The sequence below is a fragment of the Bombina bombina genome, chromosome 6 (genome assembly GCF_027579735.1).
Source record: "Bombina bombina isolate aBomBom1 chromosome 6, aBomBom1.pri, whole genome shotgun sequence".
In the NCBI taxonomy this organism is placed as follows: domain Eukaryota; kingdom Metazoa; phylum Chordata; class Amphibia; order Anura; family Bombinatoridae; genus Bombina; species Bombina bombina.
The window spans coordinates 28,036,270-28,053,554 of NC_069504.1; the positions used below are offsets into that span (position 1 = coordinate 28,036,270).

General features: G+C 38.9%; 1 protein-coding gene across 1 annotated transcript in view; it reads right to left on the bottom strand.

Moving 5' to 3' along the window:
* The window catches only part of LOC128664308 (uncharacterized), a 74,734-nt gene that overhangs the window by 20,845 nt on the left and 36,604 nt on the right, over positions 1-17,285 (bottom strand). Inside the window, exon 4 of the mRNA XM_053719147.1 lies at positions 3,306-3,380. Within this exon, the coding sequence (XP_053575122.1) occupies positions 3,306-3,380 (75 nt within the window). The remainder of the gene's footprint in view (positions 1-3,305; positions 3,381-17,285) is intronic.

A 17,285-nucleotide genomic window follows, 5' to 3' on the forward strand; every position in this document is an offset into this window, starting at 1 on the left:
GTTATTTCATGGTACAAACAATAAACAGTACATGAGACTCACTGTAAGTATAGTGCTGTTATTTCATGGTACACACAATAAACAATACACAAGACTCACTGTAAGTATAGTGCTGTTATTTCATGGTACAAACAATAAACAGTACATGAGACTCAGTATAAGTATTGTGCTGTTATTTCATGGTACAGACAATAAACAGTACATGAGACTCACTGTAAGTATTGTGCTGTTATATTCATGGTACAAACAATAAACAGTACATGAGACTCACTATAAGTATTGTGCTGTTATTTCATGGTACAAACAATAAACAGTACATTAGACTCACTATAAGTATTGTGCTGTTATATTCATGGTACAAACATACACAGTACATGAGACTCACTGTAAGTATTGTTCTGTTATATTCATGGTACACACAATAAACAGTACATGAGACTCACTATAAGTATTGTGCTGTTATTTCATGGTACAAACAATAAACAGTACATGAGACTCAGTATAAGTATTGTGCTGTTATTTCATGGTACAAACAATAAACAGTACATGAGACTCACTGTAAGTATTGTGCTGTTATATTCATGGTACACACAATAAACAGTACATGAGACTCACTATAAGTATTGTGCTGTTATTTCATGGTACAAACAATAAACAGTACATGAGACTCACTGTACGTATTGTGCTGTTATTTCATGGTACAAACAATAAACAGTACATGAGACTCACTGTAAGTATAGTGCTGTTATTTCATGGTACAAACAATAAACAGTACATGAGACTCACTGTAAGTATTGTGCTGTTATATTCATGGTACAAACAATAAACAGTACATGAGACTCACTATAAGTAGTGTGCTGTTATTTCATGGTACAAACAATAAACAGTACATGAGACTCACTGTACGTATTGTGCTGTTATTTCATGGTACAAACAATAAACAGTACATGAGACTCATTGTACATATTGTGCTGTTATTTCATGGTACAAACAATAAACAGTACATGAGACTCACTGTACGTATTGTGCTGTTATTTCATGGTACAAACATAAACAGTACATGAGACTCACTGTACGTATTGTGCTGTTATTTCATGGTACACACAATAAACAGTACATGAGACTCACTAAAAGTATTGTGCTGTTATATTCATGGTACAAACAATAAACAGTACATGAGACTCAATGTACGTATTGTGCTGTTATTTCATGGTACAAACATAAACAGTACATGAGACTCACTATAAGTATTGTGCTGTTATTTCATGGTACAAACAATACACAGTACATGAGACTCACTGTAAGTATTGTTCTGTTATATTCATGGTACACACAATAAACAGTAAATGAGACTCACTGTAAGTATTGTGCTGTTATTTCATGGTACAAACAATAAACAGTACATGAGACTCAGTATAAGTATTGTGCTGTTATTTCATGGTACACACAATAAACAGTACATGAGACTCACTGTAAGTATAGTGCTGTTATTTCATGGTACACACAATAAACAGTACATGAGACTCACTATAAGTAGTGTGCTGTTATTTCATGGTACAAACAATAAACAGTACATGAGACTCACTATAAGTAGTGTGCTGTTATTTCATGGTACACACAATAAACAGTACATGAGACTCACTGTAAGTATTGTGCTGTTATTTCATGGTACAAACAATAAACAGTACATGAGACTCACTGTAAGTATTGTGCTGTTATATTCATGGTACACACAATAAACAGTACATGAGACTCACTAAAAGTATTGTGCTGTTATATTCATGGTACAAACAATAAACAGTACATGAGATTCACTGTAAGTATTGTGCTGTTATATTCATGGTACAAACAATAAACAGTACAAGAGACTCACTGTAAGTATTGTGCTGTTATATTCATGGTACAAACAATAAACAGTACATGAGATTCACTGTAAGTATTGTGCTGTTATATTCATGGTACAAACAATAAACAGTACAAGAGACTCACTGTAAGTATTGTGCTGTTATTTCATGGTAAAAACAATAAACAGTACATGAGACTCACTGTAAGTATTGTGCTGTTATATTCAGGGTACAAACAATAAACAGTACATGAGACTCACTATAAGTATTGTGCTGTTATTTCATGGTACAAACAATAAACAGTACATGAGACTCACTGTAAGTATTGTGCTGTTATATTCATGGTACACACAATAAACAGTACATGAGACTCACTAAAAGTATTGTGCTGTTATTTCATGGTACAAACAATAAACAGTACATGAGGCTCACTGTAAGTATTGTGCTGTTATTTCATGGTACACACAATAAACAGTACATGGGACTCACTGTAAGTATAGTGCTGTTATTTCATGGTACACACAATAAACAGTACATGAGACTCACTATAAGTATTGTGCTGTTATTTCATGGTACACACAATAAACAGTACATGAGACTCACTATAAGTATTGTGCTGTTATTTCATGGTACACACAATAAACAGTACATGAGACTCACTAAAATTATTGTGCTGTTATATTCATGGTACAAACAATAAACAGTACATGAGGCTCACTGTAAGTATTGTGCTGTTATTTCATGGTACACACAATAAACAGTACATGAGGCTCACTGTAAGTATAGTGCTGTTATTTCATGGTACAAACAATAAACAGTACATTAGACTCACTATAAGTATTGTGCTATGCTGTATACATGTGTTATGCTGTATACATGTGCTATGCTGTATACATGTGCTATGCTGTATACATGTGACTGTTATGCTGTATACATGTGATTTGCTGTATACATGTGCAATGCTGTATACAAGTGCTATGCTGTATACATATGCAATGCTGTATACATGTGCAATGCTGTATACATGTGCTATGCTGTATATATGTGCTATGCTGTATACATGTGCTTTGCTGTATACATGTGCTATGCTGTATACATGTGCTATGCTGTATACATGTGCCATGCTGTGTACATGTGCTTTGCTGTATACATGTGCTTTGCTGTATACATGTGCTATGCTGTATACATGTGCTATTCTGTATACATGTGTTATGCTGTATACATGTGCTATGCTGTATACATGTGCTATGCTGTGTACATGTGCTATGCTGTATACATGTGCTATGCTGTATACATGTGTTCTCTACATACTTAACTTGGTGAAATGAGAAAACAGAAAAAGGGTTTGATTTACTTATATACTGATACAAGTTGTATCATAGAGATATGAACACAATACCCTGTGTATGGAACAGTTATATTCTATATATTATAATCTAGCGGAAAGTATTGCAACATTACCAGGATTGGGTTCAGCTGCTCAAAAAGAACATACAGAATTCTCTTTTTTTCTTCCTTGTCACAAGTTTTACAACCCTGCAGAAACATAAAAATATCATGTAATGAGTACACATGAATCTAAACCGATCTTCAGACTCCCTTAGACTACACAGGGTAAATACAGATGTGTTATATTAGTTCAGGGCCAATAACCATTTGTTGTAAGAGGAGACTTCCAAACAGAATATGGTTCAGGGGTTTATATAATCTTCCCTGATTTTTTTAAATGAACATTAACCAGCTTGAGACTATTATATTAAATCTTCTGTTTTGAATAATAATGCAACTTTTGCAATATATGTTCATTATTTATTTTGCCCCCTTTTGATTTAAATTAGCTATGAAAATTGAGCAATTTCTCATTTTCAGAACCTGAAATGCAGCCTGCTAACTTTATCAAGGTTAACCCTGCTGCACATCTGCCCCTTATTGGCTTTATCAGATAACAACTGCAAAACAATGCATTTTATACGAACAGTATGACAGCGATTAGACTTTTTATTTGTAGATGAAAGCACATATTGGTTTCTCCAAATATAGCAAATGGTGTGTGAAGTTTGTCTATAGAAAAATAATTGCATTAAAAATGTTAATTTGTTTTAAAAATGTCAAAGGGATATGAAAACCTACAATTCCCTTTGTTATTCAGACAGAGCATACAATTTTAAAAAAAGATTTCAATTTACTTCTATTATCAAATTTGAGTGAGATCTTAGGGTCTATCATTACCTTCATTAATTGAAACATATGAGATCATTTAATCTAAAACACAAATTGTATTCACCTTTTATAAACTATTCTGTATCCAACTTAGTTTATAATATGTATATTTGTATAAGTGATTTAGCCTCAGATTTACTAATCAGGAATATTATTATTTGGAAATATGTAGCTTTTTGATAAAGAAAGTTGTCTGTAAAAGGCATTTTTGTTAGTTCATACATTTGGGTGATTGCATGTGTGTGTAGTGTTTATATATTTTTAAATGCTGTACTTTATTTTCATGTTATACATTTCCAGCTTTTGTTAGCCTGACCTATAATCAAAATGTCCACTCTTTACTAGCCATTGGCAAGTGGAAATGTAATGGTGGTGAGTGAATGTTAGTGAGATGTCTGGTGGCGTGTTGTAAGTAGCAAAGTTAGCACGTTTGCAAATTGTACACTCCTAGTGCAACATTGACAAACACAGATTTTGGGCTATGTGCTAAAAATATTATCTAAAGGGAATGGATACTATATATCCTAGAAAGGGCAGGATATGTTATTCCTCTAGGGCTGTAGAAACACCATTAGTGCTTAGACTGTTATTCCTGAGTGGGTAAACAGGGGCAGAGAGAGATTGGAGTGGAAACGTAAAAGTGGAGCTTTAAGAGAGAGTGGAGGAAAAAAAAAGAGTAAAGAGCTATGAAACAGCGGAAAGAAAGAGTGTAAAGAGACGTTATAGCCTGAGAGATAAGGGAGAGAGTAAAAAGAGAGAGTGTAAAGAGACCTTATAGCCTTAGAGATAAGGGAGAGAGTAAAAAGAGAGAGTGTAAAGAGACGTTATAGCCTGAGAGATAAGGGAGAGAGTAAAAAGAGAGAGTGTAAAGAGACGTTATAGCCTGAGAGATAAGGGAGAGAGTAAAAAGAGAGAGTGTAAAGAGACGTTATAGCCTGAGAGATAAGGGAGAGAGTGTAAAGAGACGTTATAGCCTGAGAGATAAGGGAGAGAGTAAAAAGAAAGAGTGTAAAGAGACGTTATAGCCTGAGAGATAAGGGAGAGAGTAAAAAGAGAGAGTGTAAAGAGACGTTATAGCCTGAGAGATAAGGGAGAGAGTAAAAAGAGAGAGTGTAAAGAGACGTTATAGCCTGAGAGATAAGGGAGAGAGTAAAAAGAGAGAGTGTAAAGAGACGTTATAGCCTGAGAGATAAGGGAGAGAGTAAAAAGAGAGAGTGTAAAGAGACGTTATAGCCTGAGAGATAAGGGAGAGAGTAAAAAGAGAGAGTGTAAAGAGACGTTATAGCCTGAGAGATAAGGGAGAGAGTAAAAAGAGAGAGTGTAAAGAGACGTTATAGCCTGAGAGATAAGGGAGAGAGTGTAAAGAGACCTTATAGCCTGAGAGATAAGGGAGAGAGTAAAAGAGAGAGTGTAAAGAGACGTTATAGCCTGAGAGATAAGGGAGAGAGTAAAAAGAGAGAGTGTAAAGAGACGTTATAGCCTGAGAGATAAGGGAGAGAGTAAAAAGAGAGAGTGTAAAGAGACGTTATAGCCTGAGAGATAAGGGAGAGAGTGTAAAGAGACGTTATAGCCTGAGAGATAAGGGAGAGAGTAAAAAGAGAGAGTGTAAAGAGACGTTATAGCCTGAGAGATAAGGGAGAGAGTAAAAAGAGAGAGTGTAAAGAGACGTTATAGCCTGAGAGATAAGGGAGAGAGTAAAAAGAGAGAGTGTAAAGAGACGTTATAGCCTGAGAGATAAGGGAGAGAGTGTAAAGAGACGTTATAGCCTGAGAGATAAGGGAGAGAGTAAAAAGAGAGAGTGTAAAGAGACGTTATAGCCTGAGAGATAAGGGAGAGAGTAAAAAGAGAGAGTGAAGAGAGACGTTATAGCCTGAGAGATAAGGGAGAGAGTAAAAAGAGAGAGTGTAAAGAGACGTTATAGCCTGAGAGATAAGGGAGAGAGTAAAAAGAGAGAGTGTAAAGAGACGTTATAGCCTGAGGGATAAGGGAGAGAGTAAAAAGAGAGAGTGTAAAGAGACGTTATAGCCTGAGAGATAAGGGAGAGAGTAAAAAGAGAGAGTGTAAAGAGACGTTATAGCCTGAGAGATAAGGGAGAGAGTAAAAAGAGAGAGTGTAAAGAGACGTTATAGCCTGAGAGATAAGGGAGAGAGTGTAAAGAGACGTTATAGCCTGAGAGATAAGGGAGAGAGTAAAAAGAGAGAGTGTAAAGAGACGTTATAGCCTGAGAGATAAGGGAGAGAGTAAAAAGAGAGAGTGTAAAGAGACGTTATAGCCTGAGAGATAAGGGAGAGAGTAAAAAGAGAGAGTGTAAAGAGACGTTATAGCCTGAGAGATAAGGGAGAGAGTGTAAAGAGACGTTATAGCCTGAGAGATAAGGGAGAGAGTAAAAAGAGAGAGTGTAAAGAGACGTTATAGCCTGAGAGATAAGGGAGAGAGTAAAAAGAGAGAGTGAAGAGAGACGTTATAGCCTGAGAGATAAGGGAGAGAGTAAAAAGAGAGAGTGTAAAGAGACGTTATAGCCTGAGAGATAAGGGAGAGAGTAAAAAGAGAGAGTGTAAAGAGACGTTATAGCCTGAGAGATAAGGGAGAGAGTAAAAAGAGAGAGTGTAAAGAGACGTTATAGCCTGAGAGATAAGGGAGAGAGTGTAAAGAGACGTTATAGCCTAAAAGATAAGGGAGAGAGTAAAAAGAGAGAGTGAAGAGAGACGTTATAGCCTGAGAGATAAGGGAGAGAGTAAAAAGAGAGAGTGTAAAGAGACGTTATAGCCTGAGAGATAAGGGAGAGAGTGTAAAGAGACGTTATAGCCTGAGAGATAAGGGAGAGAGTGTAAAGAGACGTTATAGCCTGAGAGATAAGGGAGAGAGTAAAAAGAGAGAGTGTAAAGAGACGTTATAGCCTGAGAGATAAGGGAGAGAGTGTAAAGAGACGTTATAGCCTGAGAGATAAGGGAGAGAGTAAAAAGAGAGAGTGAAGAGAGACGTTATAGCCTGAGAGATAAGGGAGAGAGTAAAAAGAGAGAGTGTAAAGAGACGTTATAGCCTGAGAGATAAGGGAGAGAGTAAAAAGAGAGAGTGTAAAGAGACGTTATAGCCTGAGAGATAAGGGAGAGAGTAAAAAAAGAGAGTGTAAAGAGACCTTATAGCCTGAGAGATAAGGGAGAGAGTAAAAAGAGAGAGTGTAAAGAGACCTTATAGCCTGAGAGATAAGGGAGAGAGTGTAAAGAGACGTTATAGCCTGAGAGATAAGGGAGAGAGTAAAAAGAGAGAGTGAAGAGAGACGTTATAGCCTGAGAGATAAGGGAGAGAGTAAAAAGAGAGAGTGTAAAGAGACGTTATAGCCTGAGAGATAAGGGAGAGAGTAAAAAGAGAGAGTGTAAAGAGACGTTATAGCCTGAGAGATAAGGGAGAGAGTAAAAAGAGAGAGTGTAAAGAGACGTTATAGCCTGAGAGATAAGGGAGAGAGTAAAAAGAGAGAGTGTAAAGAGACCTTATAGCCTGAGAGATAAGGGAGAGAGTAAAAAGAGAGAGTGTAAAGAGACCTTATAGCCTGAGAGATAAGGGAGAGAGTAAAAAGAGAGAGTGTAAAGAGACGTTATAGCCTGAGAGATAAGGGAGAGAGTGAAAAGAGACGTTATAGCCTGAGAGATAAGGGAGAGAGTAAAGAGAGAGAGTGTAAAGATACCTTATAGCCTGAGAGATAAGGGAGAGAGTAAAAAGAGAGAGTGTAAAGAGACGTTATAGCCTGAGAGATAAGGGAGAGAGTAAAAAGAGAGAGTGTAAAGAGACGTTATAGCCTGAGAGATAAGGGAGAGAGTAAAAAGAGAGAGTGTAAAGAGACCTTATAGCCTGAGAGATAAGGGAGACAGTGTAAAGAGACGTTATAGCCTGAGAGATAAGGGAGAGAGTAAAAAGAGAGAGTGTAAAGAGACCTTATAGCCTGAGAGATAAGGGAGAGAGTAAAAAGAGAGAGTGTAAAGAGACGTTATAGCCTGAGAGATAAGGGAGAGAGTAAAAAGAGAGAGTGTAAAGAGACCTTATAGCCTGAGAGATAAGGGAGAGAGTGAAAAGAGAAGTTATAGCCTGAGAGATAAGGGAGAGAGTAAAGAGAGAGAGTGTAAAGAGACGTTATAGCCTGAGAGATAAGGGAGAGAGTAAAAAGAGAGAGTGTAAAGAGACGTTATAGCCTGAGAGATAAGGGAGAGAGTAAAAAGAGAGAGTGTAAAGAGACCTTATAGCCTGAGAGATAAGGGAGAGAGTGTAAAGAGACGTTATAGCCTGAGAGATAAGGGAGAGAGTAAAAAGAGAGAGTGTAAAGAGACCTTATAGCCTGAGAGATAAGGGAGAGAGTAAAAAGAGAGAGTGTAAAGAGACGTTATAGCCTGAGAGATAAGGGAGAGAGTAAAAAGAGAGAGTGTAAAGAGACCTTATAGCCTGAGAGATAAGGGAGAGAGTAAAAAGAGAGAGTGAAGAGAGACGTTATAGCCTGAGAGATAAGGGAGAGAGTAAAAAGAGAGAGTGTAAAGAGACCTTATAGCCTGAGAGATAAGGGAGAGAGTAAAAAGAGAGAGTGTAAAGAGACATTATAGCCTGAGAGATAAGGGAGAGAGTGAAAAGAGACGTTATAGCCTGAGAGATAAGGGAGAGAGTAAAAAGAGAGAGTGTAAAGAGACGTTATAGCCTGAGAGATAAGGGAGAGAGTAAAAAGAGAGAGTGTAAAGAGACCTTATAGCCTGAGAGATAAGGGAGAGAGTAAAAAGAGAGAGTGTAAAGAGACCTTATAGCCTGAGAGATAAGGGAGAGAGTGAAAAGAGAGAGTGTAAAGAGACGTTATAGCCTGAGAGATAAGGGAGAGAGTAAAAAGAGAGAGTGTAAAGAGACGTTATAGCCTGAGAGATAAGGGAGAGAGTAAAAAGAGAGAGTGTAAAGAGACGTTATAGCCTGAGAGATAAGGGAGAGAGTAAAAAGAGAGAGTGTAAAGAGACGTTATAGCCTGAGAGATAAGGGAGAGAGTAAAAAGAGAGAGTGTAAAGAGACGTTATAGCCTGAGAGATAAGGGAGAGAGTAAAAAGAGAGAGTGTAAAGAGACCTTATAGCCTGAGAGATAAGGAAGAGAGTGAAAAGAGAGAGTGTAAAGAGACGTTATAGCCTGAGAGATAAGGGAGGAGAGTAAAAGAGAGAGTGTAAGAGACGTTATAGCCTGAGAGATAAGGGAGAGAGTGTAAAGAGACCGTTATAGCCTGAGAGATAAGGGAGAGAGTAAAAAGAGAGAGTGTAAAGAGAGACCTTATAGCCTGAGAGAGTAAGGGAGAGAGTAAAAAGAGAGAGTGGTAAAGAGACGTTTATAGCCTGAGAGATAAGGGAGAGAGTAAAAAGATGAGAGTGTAAACAGACCTTATAGCCTGAGAGATAAGGGAGGAGAGTGTAAAAGAGACGTTATAGCCTGAGAGATAAAGGGAGAGAGTAAAAAGAGAGAGTGTAAAGAGACCTTATAGCCTGAGAGATAAGGGAGAGAGTAAAAAGAGAGAGTGTAAAGAGACGTTATAGCCTGAGAGATAAGGGAGAGAGTAAAAAGAGAGAGTGTAAAGAGACCTTATAGCCTGAGAGATAAGGGAGAGAGTAAAAGAGAGAGTGTAAAGAGACCTTATAGCCTGAGAGATAAGGGAGAGAGTGTAAAGAGACCTTACAGCCTGAGAGATAATGGAGAGAGTAAAAAAGAGAGAGTGTAAAGAGACGTTATAGCCTGAGAGATAAGGGAGAGAGTAAAAAGAGAGAGTGTAAAGAGACTTTATAGCCTGAGAGATAAGGGAGAGTGTAAAAAGAGAGAGTGTAAAGAGACGTTATAGCCTGAGAGATAAGGGAGAGAGTAAAAAGAGAGAGTGTAAAGAGACGTTATAGCCTGAGAGATAAGGGAGAGAGTAAAAAGAGAGAGTGTAAAGAGACGTTATAGCCTGAGAGATAAGGGAGAGAGGAAAGAGAGAGAGTGTAAAGAGACCTTATAGCCTGAGGGATAAGGGAGAGAGTAAAAAGAGAGAGTGTAAAGAGACCTTATAGCCTGAGAGATAAGGGAGAGAGTAAAAAGAGAGAGTGTAAAGAGACCTTATAGCCTGAGAGATAAGGGAGAGAGTAAAAAGAGAGAGTGTAAAGAGACCTTATAGCCTGAGAGATAAGGGAGAGAGTAAAAAGAGAGAGTGTAAAGAGACCTTATAGCCTGAGAGATAAGGGGAATAAAGAGAGGTGAAGAGAGACGTTATAGCCTGAGAGATAAGGGAGAGAGTAAAAAGAGAGAGTGTAAAGAGACCTTATAGCCTGAGAGATAAGGGAGAGAGTAAAAAGAGAGAGTGTAAAGAGACGTTATAGCCTGAGAGATAAGGGAGAGAGTGTAAAGAGACGTTTTATAGCCTGAGAGATAAGGGAGGAGAGTAAAAAGAGAGAGTGTAAAGAGACCGTTATAGCCTGAGAGATAAGGGAGAGAGTAAAAAGAGAGAGTGTAAAGAGACGTTATAGCCTGAGAGATAAGGGAGAGAGTAAAAAGAGAGAGTGTAAAGAGACTTTATAGCCTGAGAGATAAGGGAGAGAGTAAAAGAGAGAGTGTAAAGAGACCTTATAGCCTGAGAGATAAGGGGATGAGAGTAAAAAGAGAGAGTGTAAAGAGACCCTTATAGCCTGAGAGATAAGGGAGAGAGTAAAAAGAGAGAGTGTAAAGAGACCTTATAGCCTGAGAGATAAGGGGAGAGAGTAAAAAAAGAGAGTGTAAAGAGACCGTTATAGCCTGAGAGATAAGGGAGGAGTAAAAGCGAGAGTGTAAAGAGACGTTATAGCCTGAGAGATAAGGGAGAGAGTAAAAAGAGAGAGTGTAAGAGACCGTTATAGCCTGAGAGATAAGGGAGGAGTAAAAAAGAGAGAGTGTAAAGAGACCTTATAGCCTGAGAGATAAGGGAGAGAGGATAAGAGAGAGGTGTAAAGAGACGTTATAGCCTGAGAGATAAGGGAGGAGAGTAAAAAGAGAGAGTGTAAAGAGACGTTATAGCCTGAGAGATAAGGGAGAGAGTAAAAAGAGAGAGTGTAAAGATACCTTATAGTCCTAGAGGATAAGGGAGAGATGTAAAAAGAGAGAGTTGTAAAGAGAACGTTATAGCCAGAGAGATAGGGAGGAGGGAAAGAGAGTGAAAGAAGGACGTTATTAGCCTGAGAGATAAGGGAGAGAGAGTAAAAGAGACGAGAGTGTAAAGAGACCTTATAGCCTGAGAGATAAGGGAGAGAGTAAAAAAGAGAGAGTGTAAAGAGACGTTATAGCCTGAGAGATAAGGGAGAGAGTAAAAAGAGAGAGTGTAAAGAGACGTTATAGCCTGAGAGATAAGGGAGAGAGTAAAAAGAGAGAGTGTAAAGAGACGTTATAGCCTGAGAGATAAGGGAGAGAGTGTAAAGAGACCTTATAGCCTGAGAGATAAGGGAGAGAGTAAAAAAGAGAGAGTGTAAAGAGACCTTATAGCCTGAGAGATAAGGGAGAGAGTAAAAAGAGAGAGTGTAAAGAGACGTTATAGCCTGAGAGATAAGGGAGAGAGTAAAAAGAGAGAGTGTAAAAGAGACGTTATAGCCTGAGAGATAAGGGAGAGAGTAAAAAGAGAGAGTGTAAAGAGACGTTATAGCCTGAGAGATAAGGGAGAGAGTGTAAAGAGACGTTATAGCCTGAGAGATAAGGGAGAGAGTAAAAAGAGAGAGTGTAAAGAGACCTTATAGCCTGAGAGATAAGGGGAGAGAGTAAAAAGAGAGAGTGTAAAGAGACTTATAGCCTGAGAGATAAGGGAGAGAGTAAAAAGAGAGAGTGTAAAGAGACGTTATAGCCTGAGAGATAAGGGGAGAGAGTGTAAAGAGACGTTATAGCCTGAGAGATAAGGGAGAGAGTAAAAAGAGAGAGTGTAAAGAGACGTTATAGCCTGAGAGATAAGGGAGAGAGTAAAAAGAGAGAGTGAAGAGAGACGTTATAGCCTGAGAGATAAGGGAGAGAGTGTAAAGAGACGTTATAGCCTGAGAGATAAGGGAGAGAGTAAAAAGAGAGAGTGTAAAGAGACGTTATAGCCTGAGAGATAAGGGAGAGAGTAAAAAGAGAGAGTGTAAAGAGGACGTTATAGCCTGAGAGATAAGGGAGAGAGTGTAAAGAGACGTTATAGCCTAAAGATAAGGGAGAGAGTAAAAAGAGAGAGTGAAGAGAGACGTTATAGCCTGAGAGATAAGGGAGAGAGTAAAAAGAGAGAGTGTAAAGAGACGTTATAGCCTGAGAGATAAGGGAGAGAGTGTAAAGAGACGTTATAGCCTGAGAGATAAGGGAGAGAGTGTAAAGAGACGTTATAGCCTGAGAGATAAGGGAGAGAGTAAAAAGAGAGAGTGTAAAGAGACGTTATAGCCTGAGAGATAAGGAGAGTGTAAAGAGACGTTATAGCCTGAGAGATAAGGGAGAGAGTAAAAAGAGAGAGTGAAGAGAGACGTTATAGCCTGAGAGATAAGGAGAGAGTAAAAAGAGAGAGTGTAAAGAGACGTATAGCCTGAGAGATAAGGGAGAGAGTAAAAAGAGAGAGTGTAAAGAGACGTATAGCCTGAGAGATAAGGGAGAGAGTAAAAAAAGAGAGTGTAAAGAGACGTTATAGCCTGAGAGATAAGGGAGAGAGTAAAAAGAGAGAGTGTAAAGAGACCTTATAGCCTGAGAGATAAGGGAGAGAGGTAAAAAGAGAGAGTGTAAAGAGACCTTATAGCCTGAGAGATAAGGGAGAGAGTGTAAAGAGACGTATAGCCTGAGAGGATAAGGGAGAGAGTAAAAAGAGAGAGTGAAGAGAGACGTTATAGCCTGAGAGATAAGGGAGAGAGTAAAAAGAGAGAGTGTAAAGAGACGTTATAGGCCTGAGAGATAAGGGAGAGAGTAAAAAAGAGAGAGTGTAAAGAGACGTTATAGCCTGAAGATAAGGGAGAGAGTAAAAAGAGAGAGTGTAAAGAGGACCGTTATAGCCTGAGAGATAAGGGAGAGAGTAAAAAAGAGAGAGTGTAAAGAGACCTTATAGCCTGAGAGATAAGGGAGAGAGTAAAAAGAGAGAGTGTAAAGAGACCTTATAGCCTGAGAGATAAGGGAGAGAGTAAAAAAGAGAGTGTAAAGAGACGTTATAGCCTGAGAGATAAGGGAAGAAGTGAAAAGAGACGTTATAGCCTGAGAGATAAGGGAGAGAGTAAAAGAGAGAGAGTGTAAAGAGACCGTTATAGCCTGAGAGATAAGGGAGAGAGTAAAAAGAGAGAGTGTAAAGAGACGTTATAGCCTGAGAGATAAGGGAGAGAGTAAAAGAGAGAGTGTAAAGAGACGTTATAGCCTGAGAGATAAGGGAGAGAGTAAAAAGAGAGAGTGTAAAGAGACCTTATAGCCTGAGAGATAAGGGAGAGAGTAAAAAGAGAGAGTGTAAAGAGACGTTATAGCCTGAGAGATAAGGGAGAGAGTAAAAAGAGAGAGTGTAAAGAGACTTTATAGCCTGAGAGATAAGGGAGAGAGTAAAAAGAGAGAGTGTAAAGAGACGTTATAGCCTGAGAGATAAGGGAGAGAGTGTAAAGAGAGTGTAAAGGACGTTATAGCCTGAGAGATAAGGGAGAGAGTAAAAAGAGAGAGTGTAAAGAGACGTTATAGCCTGAGAGATAAGGGAGAGAGTAAAAAGAGAGAGTGTAAAGAGACCTTATAGCCTGAGAGATAAGGGAGAGAGTAAAAAGAGAGAGTGTAAAGAGACCTTATAGCCTGAGAGATAAGGAGAGAGTAAAAAGAGAGAGTGTAAAGAGACGTTATAGCCTGAGAGATAAGGGGAGAGAGTAAAAAGAGAGAGTGTAAAGAGACCTTATAGCCTGAGAGATAAGGGAGAGAGTAAAAAGAGAGAGTGTAAAGAGACCTTATAGCCTGAGAGATAAGGGAGAGAGTAAAAAGAGAGAGTGAAGAGAGACGTTATAGCCTGAGAGATAAGGGAGAGTAAAAAGAGAGAGTGTAAAGAGACCTTATAGCCTGAGAGATAAGGGAGAGAGTAAAAAGAGAGAGTGTAAAGAGACATTATAGCCTGAGAGATAAGGGAGAGAGTGAAAAGAGACGTTATAGCCTGAGAGATAAGGGAGAGAGTAAAAAGAGAGAGTGTAAAAGACGTTATAGCCTGAGAGATAAGGGAGAGAGTAAAAAGAGAGAGTGTAAAGAGACCTTATAGCCTGAGAGATAAGGGAGAGAGTAAAAAGAGAGAGTGTAAAGAGACCTTATAGCCTGAGAGATAAGGGGAGAGTAAAAAGAGAGAGTGTAAAGAGACGTTATAGCCTGAGAGATAAGGGAGAGAGTAAAAAGAGAGAGTGTAAAGAGACGTTATAGCCTGAGGAGATAAGGGAGAGAGTAAAAAGAGGAGTGTAAAGAGACCTTATAGCCTGAGAGATAAGGGAGAGAGTAAAAAGAGAGAGTGTAAAGAGACGTTATAGCCTGAGAGATAAGGAGAGAGTGAAAAGAGAACGTTATAGCCTGAGATAAGGGAGAGAGTAAAGAGAGAGTGTAAAGAGACCTTATAGCCTGAGAGATAAGGGAGGAGTAAAAAGAGAGAGTGTAAAGAGACTTATAGCCTGAAGATAAGGGAGAGAGTAAAAAGAGAGAGTGTAAAGAGACGTTATAGCCTGAGAGATAAGGGAGAGAGTAAAAAGAGAGAGTGTAAAGAGACCTTATAGCCTGAGAGATAAGGGAGAGAGTAAAAAGAGAGGGTGTAAAGAGACGTTATAGCCTGAGAGATAAGGGAGAGAGTAAAAAGAGAGAGTGTAAAGAGACCTTATAGCCTGAGAGATAAGGGAGAGAGTAAAAAGAGAGAGTGTAAAGAGACGTTATAGCCTGAGAGATAAGGGAGAGAGTGAAAGAGACGTTATAGCCTGAGAGATAAGGGAGAGAGTAAAGAGAGAGAGTGTAAAGAGACGTTATAGCCTGAGAGATAAGGGAGAGAGTAAAAAGAGAGAGTGTAAAGAGACGTTATAGCCTGAGAGATAAGGGGGAGAGAGTGTAAAGAGACGTTATAGCCTGAGAGATAAGGGAGAGAGTAAAAAGAGAGAGTGTAAAGAGACGTTATAGCCTGAGAGATAAGGGAGAGAGTAAAAAGAGAGAGTGTAAAGAGACCGTTATAGCCTGAGAGATAAGGGAGAGAGTAAAAAGAGAGAGTGTAAAGAGACGTTATAGCCTGAGAGATAAGGGAGAGAGTAAAAAGAGAGTGTGAAAGAGACGTTATAGCCTGAGAGATAAGGGGAGAGAGTAAAAAGAGAGAGTGGTAAAGAGACCGTTATAGCCTGAGAGATATGGGAGAGAGTGAAAAGAGAGAGTGGTAAAAGAGACCTTATAGCCTGAGAGGATAAGGGAGAGATTAAAAAGAGAGAGTGTAAAGAGACCGTTATAGCCTGAGAGATAAGGAGAGAGTAAAAAAAAGGAGATGTAAAGAGACCGTTATATGCCTAGAGAGAGGGAGAGAGGTAAAAAGAGAGAGGTGTAAAGAGAGACCTTAATAGCGCTGAGATGATAAGGGGAGAGAGTGAAAAAGAGAGAGTGTAAAAGAGACCGTTATAGCCTGAGAGATTAAGGGAGAGAGTGTAAAGAGAGGTGTAAAGAGACGTTTAAGCCTTGAGAGGATAAGGGAGAGAGTAAAGAGAGTAGGAGTGTAGAAAGAGTCCTTATAGGCCTGAGAGAATAGGGAGAGAGTAAAAAGAGAGAGTGTAAAGAGACGTTATAGCCTGAGAGATAAGGGAGAGAGTAAAAAGAGAGAGTGTAAAGAGACGTTATAGCCTGAGAGATAAGGGAGAGAGTAAAAAGAGAGAGTGTAAAGAGACGTTATAGCCTGAGAGATAAGGGAGAGAGTGTAAAGAGACGTTATAGCCTGAGAGATAAGGGAGAGAGTAAAAAGAAGAGTGTAAAGAGACCGTTATAGCCTGAGAGATAAGGGGAGAGAGTAAAAAGAGAGAGTGTAAAGAGACGTTATAGCCTGAGAGATAAGGGAGAGAGTAAAAAGAGAGAGTGTAAAGAGACGTTATAGCCTGAGAGATAAGGGAGAGAGTAAAAAGAGAGAGTGTAAAGAGACGTTATAGCCTGAGAGATAAGGGAGAGAGTAAAAAGAGAGAGTGTAAGAGACCTTATAGCCTGAGAGATAAGGGAGAGAGTAAAAAGAGAGAGTGTAAAGAGACGTTATAGCCTGAGAGATAAGGGAGAGAGTAAAAAAGAGAGAGTGTAAAGAGACCGTTATAGCCTGAGAGATAAGGGAGAGAGTAAAAAGAGAGAGTGTAAAGAGGACTTATAGCCTGAGAGATAAGGGAGAGAGTGAAAGAGAGAGTGTAAAGAGCCCTTATAGCATGAGAGATAAAAGGGAGAGAGTGTAAAGAAGACCGTTATAGCCTGAGAGATAGGGAGAGAGTAAAAAAGAGAGAGTGTAAAGGAGACGTTATAGCCTGAGAGATAAGGGAGAGAGTAAAAAAGAGAGAGTGTAAAGAGACTTTATAGCCTGAGAGATAAGGGAGAGAGTAAAAAAGAGAGTGTAAAGAGACGTTATAGCCTTGAGAGATAAGGGAGAGAGTAAAACGAGAAGAGTGTAAGAGACGTTATAGCCTGAGAGATTAAGGGAGAGAGTAAAAAGAGAGAGTGTAAAGAGACCTTATAGCCTGAGAGATTAAGGGAGAGAGTAAAAAGAGAGGAGTGTAAAGAGACCTTATAGCCTGAGAGATAAGGGAGAGAGTAAAAAGAGAGAGTGTAAAGAGACGTTATAGCCTGAAGATAAGAGAGTGGAGCGAGTGTAAAGAGACTTATAGCCTGAGAGATAAGGAAGAGAGGCCCTAAAAAGAGAGAGTGTAAGAGACCTTTATAGCCTGAGAGATAAGGGAGAGAGTAAAAAGAGAGAGTGTAAAGAGACGTTATAGCCCGAGAGATAAGGGAGAGAGTAAAAAGAGAGAGTGTAAAGAGACGTTATAGCCTGAGAGATAAGGGAGAGAGTAAAAAGAGAGAGTGTAAAGAGACGTTATAGCCTGAGAGATAAGGGAGAGAGTGTAAAGAGACGTTATAGCCTGAGAGATAAGGGAGAGAGTAAAAAGAGAGAGTGTAAAGAGACGTTATAGCCTGAGAGATAAGGGAGAGAGTAAAAAGAGAGGTGTAAAGAGACGTTATAGCCTGAGAGATAAGGGGAGAGAGTAAAAAGAGAGAGTGTAAAGAGACGT